This window comes from Dendrobates tinctorius, unplaced genomic scaffold (genome assembly GCF_039654945.1).
Source record: "Dendrobates tinctorius isolate UK_male_01 unplaced genomic scaffold, ASM3965494v1 ptg000093l, whole genome shotgun sequence".
In the NCBI taxonomy this organism is placed as follows: domain Eukaryota; kingdom Metazoa; phylum Chordata; class Amphibia; order Anura; family Dendrobatidae; genus Dendrobates; species Dendrobates tinctorius.
In genome coordinates, this window is record NW_027361761.1 from 8,805,119 (window position 1) to 8,825,185 (window position 20,067).

At 39.8% G+C, this 20,067-nt stretch overlaps 1 protein-coding gene across 4 annotated transcripts in view; it reads right to left on the bottom strand.

The window, feature by feature from the left end:
* Positions 1 to 18,966, bottom strand: part of TFAP2B (transcription factor AP-2 beta) — a 138,334-nt gene extending 119,368 nt beyond the window's left edge. Inside the window, exons 1-2 of one of the 4 annotated variants that reach the window (XM_073586416.1) lie at positions 18,712 to 18,966; positions 11,807 to 12,265 (exon numbers count right to left, since the gene is read on the bottom strand). In XM_073586416.1, coding sequence (XP_073442517.1) covers positions 11,807 to 12,265; positions 18,712 to 18,792 — 540 coding nt within the window. In that variant the 5' untranslated portion in view covers positions 18,793 to 18,966. Of the gene's footprint in view, positions 1 to 11,806; positions 12,266 to 13,408; positions 13,771 to 18,711 lie in introns of those variants that run through there. The other 3 variants (XM_073586418.1, XM_073586417.1, XM_073586419.1) reach the window with 3 other exon arrangements.
* Between the last annotated feature and the right edge of the window lie 1,101 nt (positions 18,967 to 20,067).

Below are 20,067 nucleotides of genomic sequence, written 5' to 3' on the forward strand. Positions count from 1 at the left end.
CACCAGCCTGTATATACTGTATACTGTGACTGATACATTGTAGTCACCAGCCTGTATATACTGTATACTGTGAGTGATACATTGTAGCCACCAGCCTGTATATACTGTATACTGTGAGTGATACATTGTAGTCACCAGCCTGTATATACTGTATACTGTGAGTGATACATTGTAGTCACCAGCCTGTATATACTGTATACTGTGAGTGATACATTGTAGTCACCAGCCTGTATATACTGTATACTGTGAGTGATACATTGTAGTCACCAGCCTGTATATACTGTATACTGTGACTGATACATTGTAGTCACCAGCCTGTATATACTGTATACTGTGAGTGATACATTGTAGTCACCAGCCTGTATATACTGTATACTGTGAGTGATACATTGTAGTCACCAGCCTGTATATACTGTATACTGTGAGTGATACATTGTAGTCACCAGCCTGTATATACTGTATACTGTGAGTGATACATTGTAGTCACCAGCCTGTATATACTGTATACTGTGACTGATACATTGTAGTCACCAGCCTGTATATACTGTATACTGTGAGTGATACATTGTAGTCACCAGCCTGTATATACTGTATACTGTGAGTGATACATTGTAGCCACCAGCCTGTATATACTGTATACTGTGAGTGATACATTGTAACCACCAGCCTGTATATACTGTATACTGTGAGTGATACATTGTAGCCACCAGCCTGTATATACTGTATATTGTGAGTGATACATTGTAACCACCAGCCTGTATATACTGTATACTGTGACTGATACATTGTAGTCACCAGCCTGTATATACTGTATACTGTGAGTGATACATTGTAGTCACCAGCCTGTATATACTGTACACTGTGACTGATACATTGTAGCCACCAGCCTGTATATACTGTATATTGTGAGTGATACATTGTAACCACCAGCCTGTATATACTGTATACTGTGAGTGATACATTGTAGTCACCAGCCTGTATATACTGTACACTGTGACTGATACATTGTAGCCACCAGCCTGTATATACTGTATATTGTGAGTGATACATTGTAACCACCAGCCTGTATATACTGTATACTGTGAGTGATACATTGTAGCCACCAGCCTGTATATACTGTATACTGTGAGTGATACATTGTAACCACCAGCCTGTATATACTGTATACTGTGAGTGATACATTGTAGCCACCAGCCTGTATATACTGTATACTGTGAGTGATACATTGTAGCCACCAGCCTGTATATACTGTATATTGTGAGTGATACATTGTAACCACCAGCCTGTATATACTGTATACTGTGAGTGATACATTGTAGTCACCAGCCTGTATATACTGTACACTGTGACTGATACATTGTAGCCACCAGCCTGTATATACTGTATATTGTGAGTGATACATTGTAACCACCAGCCTGTATATACTGTACACTGTGACTGATACATTGTAGCCACCAGCCTGTATATACTGTATATTGTGAGTGATACATTGTAACCACCAGCCTGTATATACTGTATAATGTGAGTGATACATTGTAGCCACCAGCCTGTATATACTGTATTCTGTGAGTGATACATTGTAGCCACCAGCCTGTATATACTGTATATTGTGAGTGATACATTGTAACCACCAGCCTGTATATACTGTATACTGTGAGTGATACATTGTAGCCACCAGCCTGTATATACTGTATACTGTGAGTGATACATTGTAGCCACCAGCCTGTATATACTGTATATTGTGAGTGATACATTGTAACCACCAGCCTGTATATACTGTATACTGTGAGTGATACATTGTAGCCACCAGCCTGTATATACTGTATATTGTGAGTGATACATTGTAACCACCAGCCTGTATATACTGTATACTGTGAGTGATACATTGTAGCCACCAGCCTTTATATACTGTATACTGTGAGTGATACATTGTAGTCACCAGCCTGTATATACTGTATACTGTGAATGATACATTGTAGCCACCAGCCTGTATATACTGTATACTGTGAGTGATACATTGTAGCCACCAGCCTGTATATACTGTATACTGTGAGTGATATATTGCAGTCGCCAGCCTGTATATACTGTATACTGTGAGTGATACATTGTAGTCACCAGCCTGTATATACTGTACACTGTGAGTGATACATTGTAGTCACCAGCCTGTATATACTGTATACTGTGAGTGATACATTGTAGTCACCAGCCTGTATATACTGTATACTGTGACTGATACATTGCAGTCACCAGCCTGTATATACTGTATACTGTGAGTGATACATTGTAACCACCAGCCTGTATATACTGTATACTGTGAGCGATACATTGTAGTCACCAGCCTGTATATACTGTATACTGTGAGTGATACATTGTAGTCACCAGCCTGTATATACTGTATACTGTGAGTGATACATTGTAACCACCAGCCTGTATATACTGTATACTGTGAGTGATACATTGTAACCACCAGCCTGTATATACTGTATACTGTGAGTGATACATTGCAGCCACCAGCCTTTATATACTGTATACTGTGAGTGATACATTGTAGTCACCAGCCTGTATATACTGTATACTGTGAATGATACATTGTAGCCACCAGCCTGTATATACTGTATACTGTGAATGATACATTGTAGCCACCAGCCTGTATATACTGTATACTGTGAGTGATATATTGCAGTCGCCAGCCTGTATATACTGTATACTGTGAGTGATACATTGTAGTCACCAGCCTGTATATACTGTATACTGTGAGTGATACATTGTAGTCACCAGCCTGTATATACTGTATACTGTGAGTGATACATTGTAACCACCAGCCTGTATATACTGTATACTGTGAGTGATACATTGTAGTCACCAGCCTGTATATACTGTATACTGTGAGTGATACATTGTAGTCACCAGCCTGTATATACTGTATACTGTGAGTGATACATTGTAACCACCAGCCTGTATATACTGTATACTGTGAGTGATACATTGTAGTCACCAGCCTGTATATACTGTATACTGTGAGTGATACATTGTAGCCACCAGCCTGTATATACTGTATACTGTGAGTGATACATTGTAGTCACCAGCCTGTATATACTGTATACTGTGAGTGATACATTGTAGTTACCAGCCTGTATATACTGTACACTGTGAGTGATACATTGTAGTCACCAGCCTGTATATACTGTATACTGTGAGTGATACATTGTAGTCACCAGCCTGTATATACTGTATACTGTGAGTGATACATTGTAGTTACCAGCCTGTATATACTGTACACTGTGAGTGATACATTGTAGTCACCAGACTGTATATACTGTATACTGTGAGTGATACATTGTAGTCACCAGCCTGTATATACTGTATACTGTGAGTGATACATTGTAACCACCAGCCTGTATATACTGTATACTGTGAGTGATACATTGTAGTCACCAGCCTGTATATACTGTATACTGTGAGTGATACATTGTAGCCACCAGCCTGTATATACTATATACTGTGAGTGATACATTGTAACCACCAGCCTGTATATACTGTATACTGTGAGTGATACATTGTAGTCACCAGCCTGTATATACTGTATACTGTGAGTGATACATTGTAGCCACCAGCCTGTATATACTGTATACTGTGAGTGATACATTGTAGTCACCAGCCTGTATATACTGTATACTGTGAGTGATACATTGTAGTCACCAGCCTGTATATACTGTATACTGTGAGTGATACATTGTAACCACCAGCCTGTATATACTGTATACTGTGAGTGATACATTTTAGTCACCAGCCTGTATATACTGTATACTGTGAGTGATACATTGTAGCCACCAGCCTGTATATACTATATACTGTGAGTGATACATTGTAACCACCAGCCTGTATATACTGTATACTGTGAGTGATACATTGTAACCACCAGCCTGTATATACTGTATACTGTGAGTGATACATTGTAACCACCAGCCTGTATATACTGTATACTGTGAGTGATACATTGTAGTCACCAGCCTGTATATACTGTATACTGTGAGTGATACATTGTAGTCAGCAGCCTGTATATACTGTATACTGTGAGTGATACATTGTAACCACCAGCCTGTATATACTGTATACTGTGAGTGATACATTGTAGTCACCAGCCTGTATATACTGTATACTGTGAGTGATACATTGTAGCCACCAGCCTGTATATACTGTATACTGTGAGTGATACATTGTAGTCACCAGCCTGTATATACTGTATACTGTGAGTGATACATTGCAGCCACCAGCCTGTATATACTGTATACTGTGAGTGATTCATTGTAGGCACCAGCCTGTATATACTGTATACTGTGACTGATACATTGTAGTCACCAGCCTGTATATACTGTATACTGTGAACGATTACATTGTAGTCACCAGCCTGTATATACTGTATACTGTGAGTGATACATTGTAACCACCAGCCTGTATATACTGTATACTGTGAGTGATACATTGTAGCCACCAGCCTGTATATACTGTATACTGTGAGTGATACATTGTAGTCACCAGCCTGTATATACTGTATACTGTGAGTGATACATTGCAGCCACCAGCCTGTATATACTGTATACTGTGAGTGATTCATTGTAGGCACCAGCCTGTATATGCTGTATACTGTGAGTGATACATTGTAGTCACCAGCCTGTATATACTGTATACTGTGAGTGATACATTGTAGTCACCAGCCTGTATATACTGTATACTGTGAGTGATACATTGTAGTCACCAGCCTGTATATACTGTATACTGTGAGTGATACATTGTAGTCACCAGCCTGTATATACTGTATACTGTGAGTGATACATTGTAGTCACCAGCCTGTATATACTGTATACTGTGAGTGATACATTGTAGTCACCAGCCTGTATATACTGTATACTGTGAGTGATACATTGTAGTCACCAGCCTGTATATACTGTATACTGTGAGTGATACATTGTAGTCACCAGCCTGTATATACTGTATACTGTGAGTGATACATTGTAGTCTTCAGCCTGTATATACTGTATACTGTGAGTGATACATTGTAGTGACCAGCCTGTATATACTGTATACTGTGAGTGATACATTGTAACCACCAGCCTGTATATACTGTATACTGTGAGTGATACATTGTAGCCACCAGCCTGTATATACTGTATACTGTGAGTGATACATTGTAGCCACCAGCCTGTATATACTGTATACTGTGAGTGATACATTGTAGTCTTCAGCCTGTATATACTGTATACTGTGAGTGATACATTGTAGTGACCTGCCTGTATATACTGTATACTGTGAGTGATACATTGTAGTCACCAGCCTGTATATACTGTATACTGTGAGTGATACATTGTAACCACCAGCCTGTATATACTGTATACTGTGAGTGATACATTGTAGCCACCAGCCTGTATATACTGTATACTGTGAGTGATACATTGTAGCCACCAGCCTGTATATACTGTATACTGTGAGTGATACATTGTAGTCTTCAGCCTGTATATACTGTATACTGTGAGTGATACATTGTAGTGACCTGCCTGTATATACTGTATACTGTGAGTGATACATTGCAGCCACCAGCCTGTATATACTGTATACTGTGAGTGATACATTGCAGCCACCAGCCTGTATATACTGTATACTGTGAGTGATACATTGTAGTCACCAGCCTGTATATACTGTACACTGTGAGTGATACATTGTAGTCACCAGCCTGTATATACTGTATACTGTGAGTGATACATTGCAGTTACCAGCCTGTATATACTGTACACTGTGAGTGATACATTGTAGTCACCAGCCTGTATATACTGTATACTGTGAGTGATACATTGTAGCCACCAGCCTGTATATACTGTATACTGTGAGTGATACATTGTAGTCTTCAGCCTGTATATACTGTATACTGTGAGTGATACATTGTAGTGACCAGCCTGTATATACTGTATACTGTGAGTGATACATTGTAGTCACCAGCCTTTATATACTGTATACTGTGAGTGATACATTGTAGTCACCAGACTGTATATACTGTATACTGTGAGTGATACATTGTAGTCACCAGCCTGTATATACTGTATACTGTGAGTGATACATTGTAGTCACCAGCCTGTATATACTGAATACTGTGAGTGATACATTGTAGCCACCAGCCTGTATATACTGTATACTGTGAGTGATACATTGTAGTGACCAGCCTGTATATACTGTATACTGTGAGTGATACATTGTAGTGACCAGCCTGTATATACTGTATACTGTGAGTGATACATTGTAGTCACCAGCCTCTATATACTGTATACTGTGAGTGATACATTGTAGTCACCAGACTGTATATACTGTATACTGTGAGTGATACATTGTAGTCACCAGCCTGTATATACTGTATACTGTGAGTGATACATTGTAGTCACCAGCCTGTATATACTGAATACTGTGAGTGATACATTGTAGCCACCAGCCTGTATATACTGTATACTGTGAGTGATACATTGTAGTGACCAGCCTGTATATACTGTATACTGTGAGTGATACATTGTAGTCACCAGCCTGTATATACTGTATACTGTGAGTGATACATTGCAGCCACCAGCCTGTATATACTGTATACTGTGAGTGATACATTGTAGTCACCAGCCTGTATATACTGTATACTGTGAGTGATACATTGTAGTCACCAGCCTGTATATACTGAATACTGTGAGTGATACATTGTAGCCACCAGCCTGTATATACTGTATACTGTGAGTGATACATTGTAGTCACCAGCCTGTTTATACTGTATACTGTGAGTGATACATTGTAGCCACCAGCCTGTATATACTGTATACTGTGAGTGATACATTGTAGCCACCAGCCTGTATATACTGTATACTGTGAGTGATACATTGTAGTCTTCAGCCTGTATATACTGTATACTGTGAGTGATACATTGTAGTGACCAGCCTGTATATACTGTATACTGTGAGTGATACATTGTAGTCACCAGCCTGTATATACTGTATACTGTGAGTGATACATTGTAGTCACCAGACTGTATATACTGTATACTGTGAGTGATACATTGCAGTTACCAGCCTGTATATACTGTACACTGTGAGTGATACATTGTAGTCACCAGCCTGTATATACTGTATACTGTGAGTGATACATTGTAGTCACCAGCCTGTATATACTGAATACTGTGAGTGATACATTGTAGCCACCAGCCTGTATATACTGTATACTGTGAGTGATACATTGTAGTCACCAGCCTGTATATACTGAATACTGTGACTGATACATTGTAGTCACCAGCCTGTATATACTGTATACTGTGAGTGACACATTGTAGTCTCCAGCCTGTATATACTGTATACTGTGAGTGATACATTGCAGTTACCAGCCTGTATATACTGTACACTGTGAGTGATACATTGTAGTCACCAGCCTGTATATACTGTATACTGTGAGTGATACATTGTAGTCTCCAGCCTGTATATACTGTATACTGTGAGTGATACATTGCAGTTACCAGCCTGTATATACTGTACACTGTGAGTGATACATTGTAGTCACCAGCCTGTATATACTGTATACTGTGAGTGATACATTGTAGTCACCAGACTGTATATACTGTATACTGTGAGTGATACATTGTAGCCACCAGCCTGTATATACTGTACACTGTGAGTGATACATTGTAGTCACCAGCCTGTATATACTGTACACTGTGAGTGATACATTGTAGTCACCAGACTGTATATACTGTATACTGTGAGTGATACATTGTAGCCACCAGCCTGTATATACTGTACACTGTGAGTGATACATTGTAGTCACCAGACTGTATATACTGTATACTGTGAGTGATACATTGTAGCCACCAGCCTGTATATACTGTATACTGTGAGTGATACATTGTAGTCACCAGCCTGTATATACTGTACACTGTGAGTGATACATTGTAGTCACCAGACTGTATATACTGTATACTGTGAGTGATACATTGTAGCCACCAGCCTGTATATACTGTACACTGTGAGTGATACATTGTAGTCACCAGCCTGTATATACTGTACACTGTGAGTGATACATTGTAGTCACCAGACTGTATATACTGTATACTGTGAGTGATACATTGTAGTCACCAGCCTGTATATACTGTATACTGTGAGTGATACATTGTAGCCACCAGCCTGTATATACTGTATACTGTGAGTGACACATTGTAGTCACCAGCCTGTATATACTGTATACTGTGAGTGATACATTGTAGTCACCAGCCTGTATATACTGTATACTGTGAGTGATACATTGTAGTCACCAGCCTGTATATACTGTATACTGTGAGTGATACATTGTAGTCACCAGCCTGTATATACTGTATACTGTGAGTGATACATTGTAGTCACCAGCCTGTATATACTGTATACTGTGAGTGATACATTGTAGTCACCAGACTGTATATACTGTATACTGTGAGTGATACATTGTAGTCACCAGCCTGTATATACTGTATACTGTGAGTGATACATTGCAGTCACCAGCCTGTATATACTGTATACTGTGAGTGATACATTGTAGCCACCAGCCTGTATATACTGTATACTGTGAGTGATACATTGCAGTCACCAGCCTGTATATACTGTATACTGTGAGTGATACATTGCAGTCACCAGCCTGTATATACTGTATACTGTGAGTGATACATTGTAGCCACCAGCCTATATATACTGTATACTGTGAGTGATACATTGCAGCCACCAGCCTCTATATACTGTATACTGTGAGTGATACATTGTAGCCACCAGCCTGTATATACTGTATACTGTGAGTGATACATTTTAGCCACCAGCCTGTATATACTGTATACTGTGAGTGATACATTGTAGTCACCAGCCTGTATATACTGTATACTGTGAGTGATACATTGTAGCCACCAGCCTGTATATACTGTATACTGTGTGTGATACATTGTAGTCACCAGCCTGTATATACTGTATACTGTGAGTGATACATTGCAGTCACCAGCCTGTATATACTGTATACTGTGAGTGATACATTGCAGTCACCAGCCTGTATATACTGTATACTGTGAGTGATACATTGCAGTCACCAGCCTGTATATACTGTATACTGTGAGTGATACATTGTAGCCACCAGCCTATATATACTGTATACTGTGAGTGATACATTGCAGCCACCAGCCTCTATATACTGTATACTGTGAGTGATACATTGTAGCCACCAGCCTGTATATACTGTATACTGTGAGTGATACATTTTAGCCACCAGCCTGTATATACTGTATACTGTGAGTGATACATTGTAGTCACCAGCCTGTATATACTGTATACTGTGAGTGATACATTGTAGTCACCAGCCTGTATATACTGTATACTGTGTGTGATACATTGTAGTCACCAGCCTGTATATACTGTATACTGTGAGTGATACATTGTAGTCACCAGCCTGTATATACTGTATACTGTGAGTGATACATTGTAGTCACCAGACTGTATATACTGTATACTGTGAGTGATACATTGTAGTCACCAGCCTATATATACTGTATACTGTGAGTGATACATTGCAGTCACCAGCCTGTATATACTGTATACTGTGAGTGATACATTGTAGCCACCAGCCTGTATATACTGTATACTGTGAGTGATACATTGCAGTCACCAGCCTGTATATACTGTATACTGTGAGTGATACATTGCAGTCACCAGCCTGTATATACTGTATACTGTGAGTGATACATTGTAGTCACCAGCCTGTATATACTGTATACTGTGAGTGATACATTGTAGTCACCAGCCTATATATACTGTATACTGTGAGTGATACATTGCAGTCACCAGCCTGTATATACTGTATACTGTGAGTGATACATTGTAGTCACCAGACTGTATATACTGTATACTGTGAGTGATACATTGTAGTCACCAGCCTATATATTCTGTATACTGTGAGTGATACATTGTAGTCACCAGCCTGTATATACTGTATACTGTGAGTGATACATTGCAGTCACCAGCCTGTATATACTGTATACTGTGAGTGATACATTGTAGCCACCAGCCTGTATATACTGTATACTGTGAGTGATACATTGCAGTCACCAGCCTGTATATACTGTATACTGTGAGTGATACATTGCAGTCACCAGCCTGTATATACTGTATACTGTGAGTGATACATTGTAGTCACCAGCCTGTATATACTGTATACTGTGAGTGATACATTGTAGTCACCAGCCTGTATATACTGTATACTGTGAGTGACACATTGTAGCCACAAGAATCGGACTGGCCCACAGGGGAGCAAGGGAATCCCCCGGTGGGCCCCTGTGCAGATCATGGCCCCCAAGCCCCCTGTATGGGCAGTACTTGGCATAATTCACTTGACTTACTCTGTACAGGAAAATGCAGCATCTCATCATTCATTCTCCTAACTACATAGCTCATTCTTTAGAGATATAGGAACATTTGTGTATGAGGGGAGTGTAATAATTGTATGCAGGTGAGAAGAGGCCGCTCAAAGTCAATGTTACTGGTGGTCTCCTGGCCCCCCTCTCTGACACTGGTCCCACCAGTCTGTATATGCTCCATTTGATGCCTTGTAGTAATGGTGAGTTTATAGTTTGGGGAAGTCACAATGTGTCACGTGGAGCTTTCCTCTCTACCTCTGTGTTCTGTGATAAGAGAGGGCTGACATCTCACAGATCTGTCCCCCTGGGGTTTAGTAATTATAATGTTAGATAATAAGAAATTGAAGTAAATAGAGAAGAGCAGAATGTCATAAAGTTCAAGAAAACGGGTGGAACATGGATCAGATTTACTTATGGAAGGAAGCTGCCCAGGAGTGAGATCCAGACTGTGCCAGGCAAACACACAACTTTGAAAGTGGAATGATTGTGGATGAAGATTGTCAGGGTGTAGTGCGGATCCATTCTATAGAGTATCCAATAAAGTCATGATACATACAGTAGAGAGAGAGGTTTATGAGAGTATCAGATGGTTTCTTTAGAATGGATTCATATATATAATGAGCATTATTGGATATCTCTCATGCTATTCAATACTATCACTATTTCCAATCCACAACATGACATATTATCTATCTATCTATCTATCTATCATCTATCTATTATCTATCGATCTATCTTATATCTATTCATTTATTTTTTCCCTTTTATCTATCTGCTCACACTATTCAACATTATCTGCAATATCAAATTACAAAGCTAAGATTGAAGTGCTTTTTGCCTTTCTTGTTTTCTTTCTTCTATTCTCTGTATCTACACTGTTCAACACTGAAATTGCAACATTAAGATAGGAAAAATGTATCCATTCCCTTTTTCTTTCTTTCTTTTTCTTTCCATCTCTGTATCTTAAATTCTTCAACATTGAAATTTCAACACTAAGATGGAAAAATGAATTTTTCCTTTCTTTTTCTTTCTTCCTTCCTTCCTTCCTTCCTTCCTTCCTTCCTTCCTTCCTTCTTTCCTTTCTTTTCCTTTCTTCCTTCCTTCCTTTCTTTTCCTTTCTTTCTTCCTGCCTTTCTTTCTTTCTTCCTTCGTTCCTTCCTTCCTTCCTTTCTTTCTCCTTTTCTTCCTTTCTTTTTTCCTTCCTTCCTTCCTTCCTTCCTTCCTTCCTTCCTTCCTTTCTTTCTTTCCTCCTTTCTTTCTTATTTCCTTCCTTCCTTCCTTTCTTTCTTTCCTTCCTTTCTTTCTTTCTCTTTTCTTTCTTTCCATCACTTCCCCTAATCTATCTAACAGAGATATGACACGATCCATACACACCTGTAAGTCGTCCATGCCAGGGTGCCCGATGCCATGCAGGGACAGGCTGTCCGCCATGCCGGAGTCCAGGCCATGGTGGGCCGAGTGGAGCAGGACGTCGGGCCGCCGGACTGAGTGGTAGTCCCTCCTGGGGTCCAGTCCTGACAGCTGAGGCAGGGAGGCTCTGGGCTGCGGTAAGAGAGATCCAGTGTCCGCGCTGACCTCCTGCCTCTGGCGCTGCCCCCACGGGTGCTGCTGAGGCTGATGCAGAGGATTTAAGGAGTAAGGGTCGTTGACGTGTGAGTAAGGGTCCTGGCTCTGGTGGTAGGGCAGCGGCTGGTAAGGGGGCGGAAAGTAAGGTGGCTGGAAGTCCGAAGAAGGCGTGTGTGACAGCGGAGGGGCGCTGGAGTAGGGTCCCTGGGAGACGGAGCCCAGCTGGGACAGGCGGGAGCTGTGGCTGGGCACACCGTCATGGCGGTCCTGGAAGGGAAGTGCAGGAATAGTCAGGTAACGCTTAGCAAAGAATTGCTGAGGATGAGAAACCGTTTGAGAAAATGAACAATAAAACAAAAAAATGCTGCATGGTCTATAAATGGTAAAGCTAAGAAAAAAGAAAATAAATAATGATAAACTAAGTTATATCCAACCTGCACCGTCCATTTACATCCAGACTGCATGTGGCCTGTGCAATCACAGAGGGACATCTGAGACATAATAATGCGGCAATAGAAATGCACTTATTATTAATGTAAATATTGACAATTAAAGAAACATAATCGGTGTATGAATACTTCCTGGGATTCCAGCTTCTAGAATCGTAGAATTAAATGATAAAGAAACTCACAAATGAAAGGCCATCAGATAGAAACAGGAAAAAAAACTGTTGGAAATTATATTAACCAACAACAAATCCTTATCCGGCCAAGTAAGCAAGAAAAACAATCTAAAAAAGTGACCAAAATATTAGATTTAACTCTTAGTTTAGTATACCACCAGAAAAGCAATGAAATAGTTAGCACTGATCCTATTTTTCTACAACAGTAACAAAAACAAAAAACAAAATTCATCCTAATAGGATAAGAAATGCAAATGTAAAAATAAAGAAATCATAAATAAGGAAAATTAAATAAAACAATAAAAAATGATCTTAAAATAAAAAAAAAAGGAATTCGGATTATATAGTGCTCAAAAAAATACATTGTATTGTTTAGTGTTCCCTTTATTTTTAGGAGCAGTATATTATAAGAGGAAAGGTTCAAAAAAAAAAAAATCTCCAACAGGAAAGCAACAAAATCATTAAAAATAAAACAAAATAGAATAAAGTAAAAAAATAAATAAATAAACAAAATAGAATTTAAAAAAAAATATCCTAAAGAAATATGAACTTGCTTACAAAACCAGAACAATGCAGAAGTTTAGGAAAAAGAAGGTATTTCATGAAAAAAAAAATCAGTCCAAATCGCCAACAGCAATAACTGGAGAATGTTTGTTTTTTTTATGGTCCACTCCTAATAATAAGAATCCAGAGAAAGCCCAGCAGCTGTAGCTACAATGATTGCCCTAAATGACTAAAGGGAGATGAGAGGGGAAAAAAAAAAGAAAGAATGGAAGCAATGAACTCACCATAGCTGAATAGGTGTGGACTAACATCTGGACACAATGCTTGGAGCCTTCAAGGGTTAAATCAAGTAAAATGCTTTACTATGGGATGGAAACCCCTACAAGAACACTGCTTGACTTATATCCGAGTCTATCCATCAAATAATGGCCAAAAAATAGGGGGTATGGATTGTCCTCTGTGTGTGTCCTCCTCCAAGCTCCTCTTCCACCCAAGGCTAGGCTGAGACTGCCAGGACGCCCCTTCCCACCAATGCTCTACACCGCCTCATCATCATTGATATTCATGACTATTAATAATGCACCCAGGCAGCAGCATGAGGCTCCTCCATCCATCCAGCTCCCTGCCTCCCCTACTAGTGGAAACCACCTCCATTCAGTGGAGAATGACTAGAAATGGAATCAGACAAGGGGGCTGGCCACAGGAAGTCTTGGCTAAAAGTTTACCAGTGGAAGGATGAACAACTGTCAATTATAGGAGATGGAGATTTTTTTTTCCTTGCACAGCCCCTACTGGAATATGGAATGAGTTAGGTGCTAGGTTGTAGGGCTAGAGGCTAAAGAAAAAAAAAGATTTCCTTCTCTTTCACTTAATTATACCTTGCTAATAGCCCTCAGTGATTAACAGTTCTCCTTTAAGCAAATAAACAAAGGGCTTTTACACGGCAGATACGAGGGTGCTGGGCAGATTTTTGTGCATGGGGAATAAAAAAAAAAATTATTTTATTTATTTATTTATTTTTTTATAATTTTCCCTTTTTTTTTTGCTCTCTCTCCTTTTCTTACTGAAAGTGAATTAATAAAAAAAATTCTATTTATTTTAATTTTTTTATGATTTTCTTTTTCTTTCTCTCCTTTTCTTACTGAAAGTGAACTAATAAAAAAACAAAAATATTTTATGTATTTTAATTTTTTTTATGATTTTCTTTTTTTTCTCTCTCCTTTTCTTACTGAAAGTGAACTAATAAAAAAACAAAAATATTTTATGTATTTTAATTTTTTTATGATTTTCTTTTTTTTCTCTCTCCTTTTCTTACTGATAGTGAATTAATGAAAAACAAATTCTATTTTTTTATGATTTTATTTTTTCTCTCTCTCCTTTTCTTACTGAAAGTGAATAAATAAAAAACAAAAATATTTTTTTTATTTTAATTTTTTTATGATTTTTTTTCTCTCTCCTTTTCTTACTGAAAGTGAATTAATAAAATTTTTTTTTATTTTTTATGATTTTCTTTTTTTCTCTCTCCTTTTCTTACTGAAAGTGAATTAATAAAAAATAAATTCTATTTTATTTTTTTTAACGATTTTCTTTTTTTCTCTCTCTCCTTTTCTTACTGAAAGTGAATTAATAAAACATTTTTTTATTTTTTTTATTTTTTAATGATTTTCTTTTTTCTCTCTCTTCTTTTCTTACTGAAAGTGAATTAATAAAAAAAAAGAATTTATTTTATTTTTTTATTATTTCTTTATAATTTTTTTTCTCTCCTTTTCTTACTGAAAGTGAATTTCTAGTTTCATGGATGGCCACGGGCAATTATTTTTCATTTTTTTACTGTCTTTTTTGTTGTCTTGCGAACTAGCAAAACCAGTCTGCCTGTCATTATTATCTGCTTGTTTTTTGGAACCTATTTCTGCATTTTAACCCATTTCTAGTTCCTTTAAGTTTGGGAATAGCCCAGGCTGTTTATGATGCGCTTTTTTAGTTGGGTATTTTTTTATTTTTTGCAGTATAGATATAAATTTTAAACCGATTTTCCGCTCCAATATTACTTTCAGAAGCCAGCTGCCTATGTGCGCCAGGTTCCCAATTGTCGCACAGCACTGCTCGGATTTTCCAGGGCAGTAGACAGTGTGGGGGTATCACAGGGGTAGAGGACAATTTTAATAAATGATTGTGATGTATAGAAATGATAGAATTAATTAACTTTTGCAAGAAGGAGAGGAAGAGGCTGAAATATATGCAAAGACTGGCAGTGATGGAAAAGCGAAGGCGCAGAGAGAAAATGGAGAAAGGTGGCAGAAGGGGCTCACAGAGGAGAGAGCACCCTGGAATAGAGGGGGACATGACAGATAGAGGGGACACAGACCAAAAATAGGGCAAAGCCAACAGGAGATGGAAGAGAAATAGGGAGCACAAGCTAAAGTAGAGAGGACCCTGAAATAGAGGGAAAAGTAGGGGTGCACAGGTAACACAGGACAGAAAGAAGAGGTACAGAGTGGAGAAAATGGGGCAAAGACAATAGGAGATGGGAAAGAAAGGCAGACAGAGAAGCCTGAAGTAAGGAGGGAAGGGCGAGGGGACAGAAAGAGGGGAACATGCAAAAAGGAAGGAAGGGGAGAAACTGAGACTGGGCACAAAGGGAAGGAGAAGGTCGAGAAAAATTGGGGTTCAGCTAGGTGGAGAGGGGGCACAGAAGGGGATGGAGCTAAAGTATGGCACAAAGAGGGGACACGCCGAAATAAAGGGGGTACAGATAGAGGGCACAGAGAGACAGACAGGGGGCATAGAGAGAAAGACAGGGGGCACAGAGAGGCAGACAGGAGGCACAGAGAGAGACAGACAGGAGGCACAGAGAGACAGACAGGAGGCACAGAGAGACAGACAGGGGCCACAGAGAGACACACAGACAGGGGCCACAGAGAGACACACAGACAGGGGGTACAGAGAGACACACAGACAGGGGGTACAGAGAGACACACAGACAGGAGGCACAGAGAGACAGACAGGGGGCACAGAGACACAGTGAGAGGGGGCACAGAGAGACTCACAGACAGGGGGCACAGAGAGACACACAGACAGGGGGCACAGAGAGACAGACAGGGGGCACAGAGAGACACACAGACAGGGGGCACAGAGAGACAGACAGGGGGCACAGAGAGACACACAGACAGGGGGCACAGAGAGACACAGAGATAGGGGCACAGAGAGACAGACAGACAGGGGGCACAGAGAAGCAGACAGGGCACACAGAGAGACACACAGATAGGGGGCACAGAGAGACAGACAGGGGGCACAGAGAGACACACAGACAGGGGGCACAGAGAGACACACAGACAGGGGGCACAGAGAGACAGACAGGGGGCACAGAGAGACACACAGACAGGGGGCACAGAGAGACACAGAGATAGGGGCACAGAGAGACAGACAGACAGGGGGCACAGAGAAGCAGACAGGGCACACAGAGAGACACACAGATAGGGGGCACAGAGAGACACACAGACAGGGGGCGCAGAGAGACAGACAGGGGGCACAGAGAGACACACAGACAGGGGGCACAGAGAGACACACAGACAGGGGGCACAGAGAGACACACAGACAGGGGGCACAGAGAGACAGACAGGGGGCACAGAGAGACACACAGACAGGGGGCACAGAGAGACACAGAGATAGGGGCACAGAGAGACAGACAGACAGGGCACACAGAGAGAGCAGCACCGCTTTGCATTGCGCGTAACTAATTCAGCATATGCCGGATTATGGGCCGCGTTCCGCTGATAATTAGCGTGACCGGCGCTATAGAGAGGGAGCCGGCTGCCTGCAGGGAATGGGGGTCAGCCACCCCCTCCAACCCCCAATTTACAGCCTCCATCCCTATCTGGCCGCACGGTATGAGATCTATGCCCCAAACTCCGGCATCAACCTGCGAGGCAGAAAGTCTCCTCCACCTCCTGCTGTCACTACTGAGGATCCCCATCCACTGCCACCATCACCTGGAGCCAGGACTGACGGCGGCTGCAGCAGCGACCGCTCACTCAGCCAGGGGGGACCAGCACCCAAATCACCCGGCACCCCCGTCCCACAGTCACACTCAGCCATGGTTATCGGGAGAAACACCTCAAGGGAGAGACCCCCTCCAAAGTCAGCAGTCCCCAGAAAGTAGTGGCCCCTGCTCAAAAAAATAAATAAAGGGAGCACTAATCCATTTGCAACAGGCTGTTTGTGTTCCATTTATTTTTTGAGCAGTATATATATATATATATATATATATATATATGTATATATAAACTGCAAATGTATATATAAATATACATAATGTTTAATATATATATTCTATATAGAACGAAAGATATAATTTATTTTAAAGTTTGTTAGCATAAGAAAATGCTGAAATATCAAGAAGGGGAAATCAGTTTGAAAAAAGCAAAAACAAAAACAAAAAAACCCCGAAATGTAACAATCAGATGTAGAATAATATCACTCAATCATAGAATATATCGGGCAACACAAGATGCACATGGGAAAATGTACAAAAAAATGCAAAGAAGACAAGAAAATAAAATAAAATGTCCACCATAAAGAGCAATCGGCTAAAGTACATGGAACAATGTATAGAAAGTATCAATTCTATGTAAGTTGTAATGTACAGACCTTGTAGGAAAAGTGTATACAATAATGCACAGCGCACAAAGTGTAAAACACAATGATGATAGCTTAAAAATAGTGATTAGACTGCTTTTCAATATATATATATATAATATGCATCTATACAAAATATATATAATATAGATAGATAGTATTTATAAAGATATAGATTATGTATAATAAAATTTATAAAATGTGAGTACAATGGATAAGGTTTACACAAGGTTTAGAAAGAGTATAGTGGATAGACTGTGTGTAATATATATTTATAAATATATATAATAAATAAATAAAAATATATATGTATAGATATATTTGTAAATGTGTGTGTGTATATATATATATATGTTACATAAGGGACACAGTGTATAATATACAGACTTTGTATAGAGATGTATAACTGCTGCATAACAAAAAAATAATGGAAAACTATAGAAAATAGAGAGAGAGTCTGTGATGTGTGGAGCAGATATTGCGCGGATCTGGTAATGTATATATATATATTTGGACAATGTATAGACGTGTTCATTGCATGGAAAATAAACAGAAACGTTCTAAATTCGATCCTGAAGAGAAGGCGAGCTGCAGAGAGGAGCTGGGGACTAGGAATCCAATGTCTGGACAGTGGCGACAGTGACACAGGGGTGATGTGGAGCACAAGGATTAGAACTGGAAACACTCAGGGTCACAGGGAAGTTTTCCTTCGTTTTAGGCGAAATTTGGAAACTTTTTGGAAAACTCGTGTAAGATCCGCACAAAGCATAAGAAGTGTGTAGAATGCAGGGAAAGTGTCTATAGGAGGGGATATAAAGTGCAGGAGCTGTGGTCAGGGGACAGGCTGCGGGGTGGATGGACGGTCAGTGCGGGGATCTGTCCCGCGTGGAGTATACGGACACCACACGCAGGGCAGGATGGGGAAGGAGCAGGGAGACAATGTCGCCTTTACCTCGTAGATATCTTCGTACTTGACATTTTCCACCAGTTTCCAGAGCATTGTGGCGGAGGGTTCAGCGTGTGGTGAGCGCATTCATGTGAGGAGCAGATGTCTGCAGTCTCCTCACTGCCTGTCTGTAATGATCCACACACAGCTGAGAGTGGGGGGGACCCACTCCACGGAGCAGCAGCAGCCCCTCTGTATGTGGGGCTGGGAACAAAAGGCTGAGCTAGCAGCACCCTCTGCCCCTGCCCCTGCCCTCATCCATCACAGGCATGGACCTCACTGTGCGTATGGGGGGGAGAGGGGAGCCAGACACAGGGGTCTGAGCCTGGGACGGGGGCATCAGGGGCTGGGGTAGGGGTCTACACCAGCTCTGTGTGTGGAGGGAAAGTGGAGAAATGTAGGGGGCGACTATATATATATATATATATCTCCTATAGACACATCATACAACATCCCAAACTAACAGCCAGAGTCCAAGAGGCCATCCTGATCTGCACCAGTCACATCCATCCATCCACAGCTAACTCCTATCTGTCCTTCCCTCATTATCAATCTATCTATCTATCTATCTATCTATCTATCTATCTATTATCTATCTATCTATCTATTATCTATCTATATATGTATCTGTTATCTATCTATTATCTATCTATTTTCTATCTATCTATCTATTATCTATCTATTATCTATCTATCTATTTATTATTATTTACTTATATAGCATCATTGGTTCCATGGTGCTGTACATGAGAAGAGGTTACATACAAATTACAGATATCACTTACAGTAAACAAACTAACAATGACAGACTGATACAGAGGGGAGAGGACCCTGCCCTTTTGGCTTACATTCATTCTATCTATCTATCTATCTATCTATCTATCTATCTATCTATCTATCTATTATTTATCTATCTATTTATCTGTTATCTATCTATCTATCTATCTTTCTATCAATCTATCTATCGATCTGTCTGTCTGTCTAGCTATCTATTATCTATCTGCTATCTCTCTATTATCTATCTATCTATCTATCTATCTATCTATCTATCTATCTATTATCTATTTATCTTTCTATCTATCTGTCATCTATTATCTATCTATCTATCTGTCATCTATTATCTATCTATCTATCTATTTATCTTTCCATCTATCTGTCATCTATTATCTATCTATCTATCTATCTATCTATCTATCTATCTATCTGCCATCTATTATCATTTATCTTTTTATCTATCTGTCATCTATTATCTATCTATCTATCTGTCATCTATTATCTATCTATCTATCTATTTATCTGTCATCTATTATCTATCTATCTATCTATCTATCTATCTATCTATCTGTCATCTATTATCTATTTA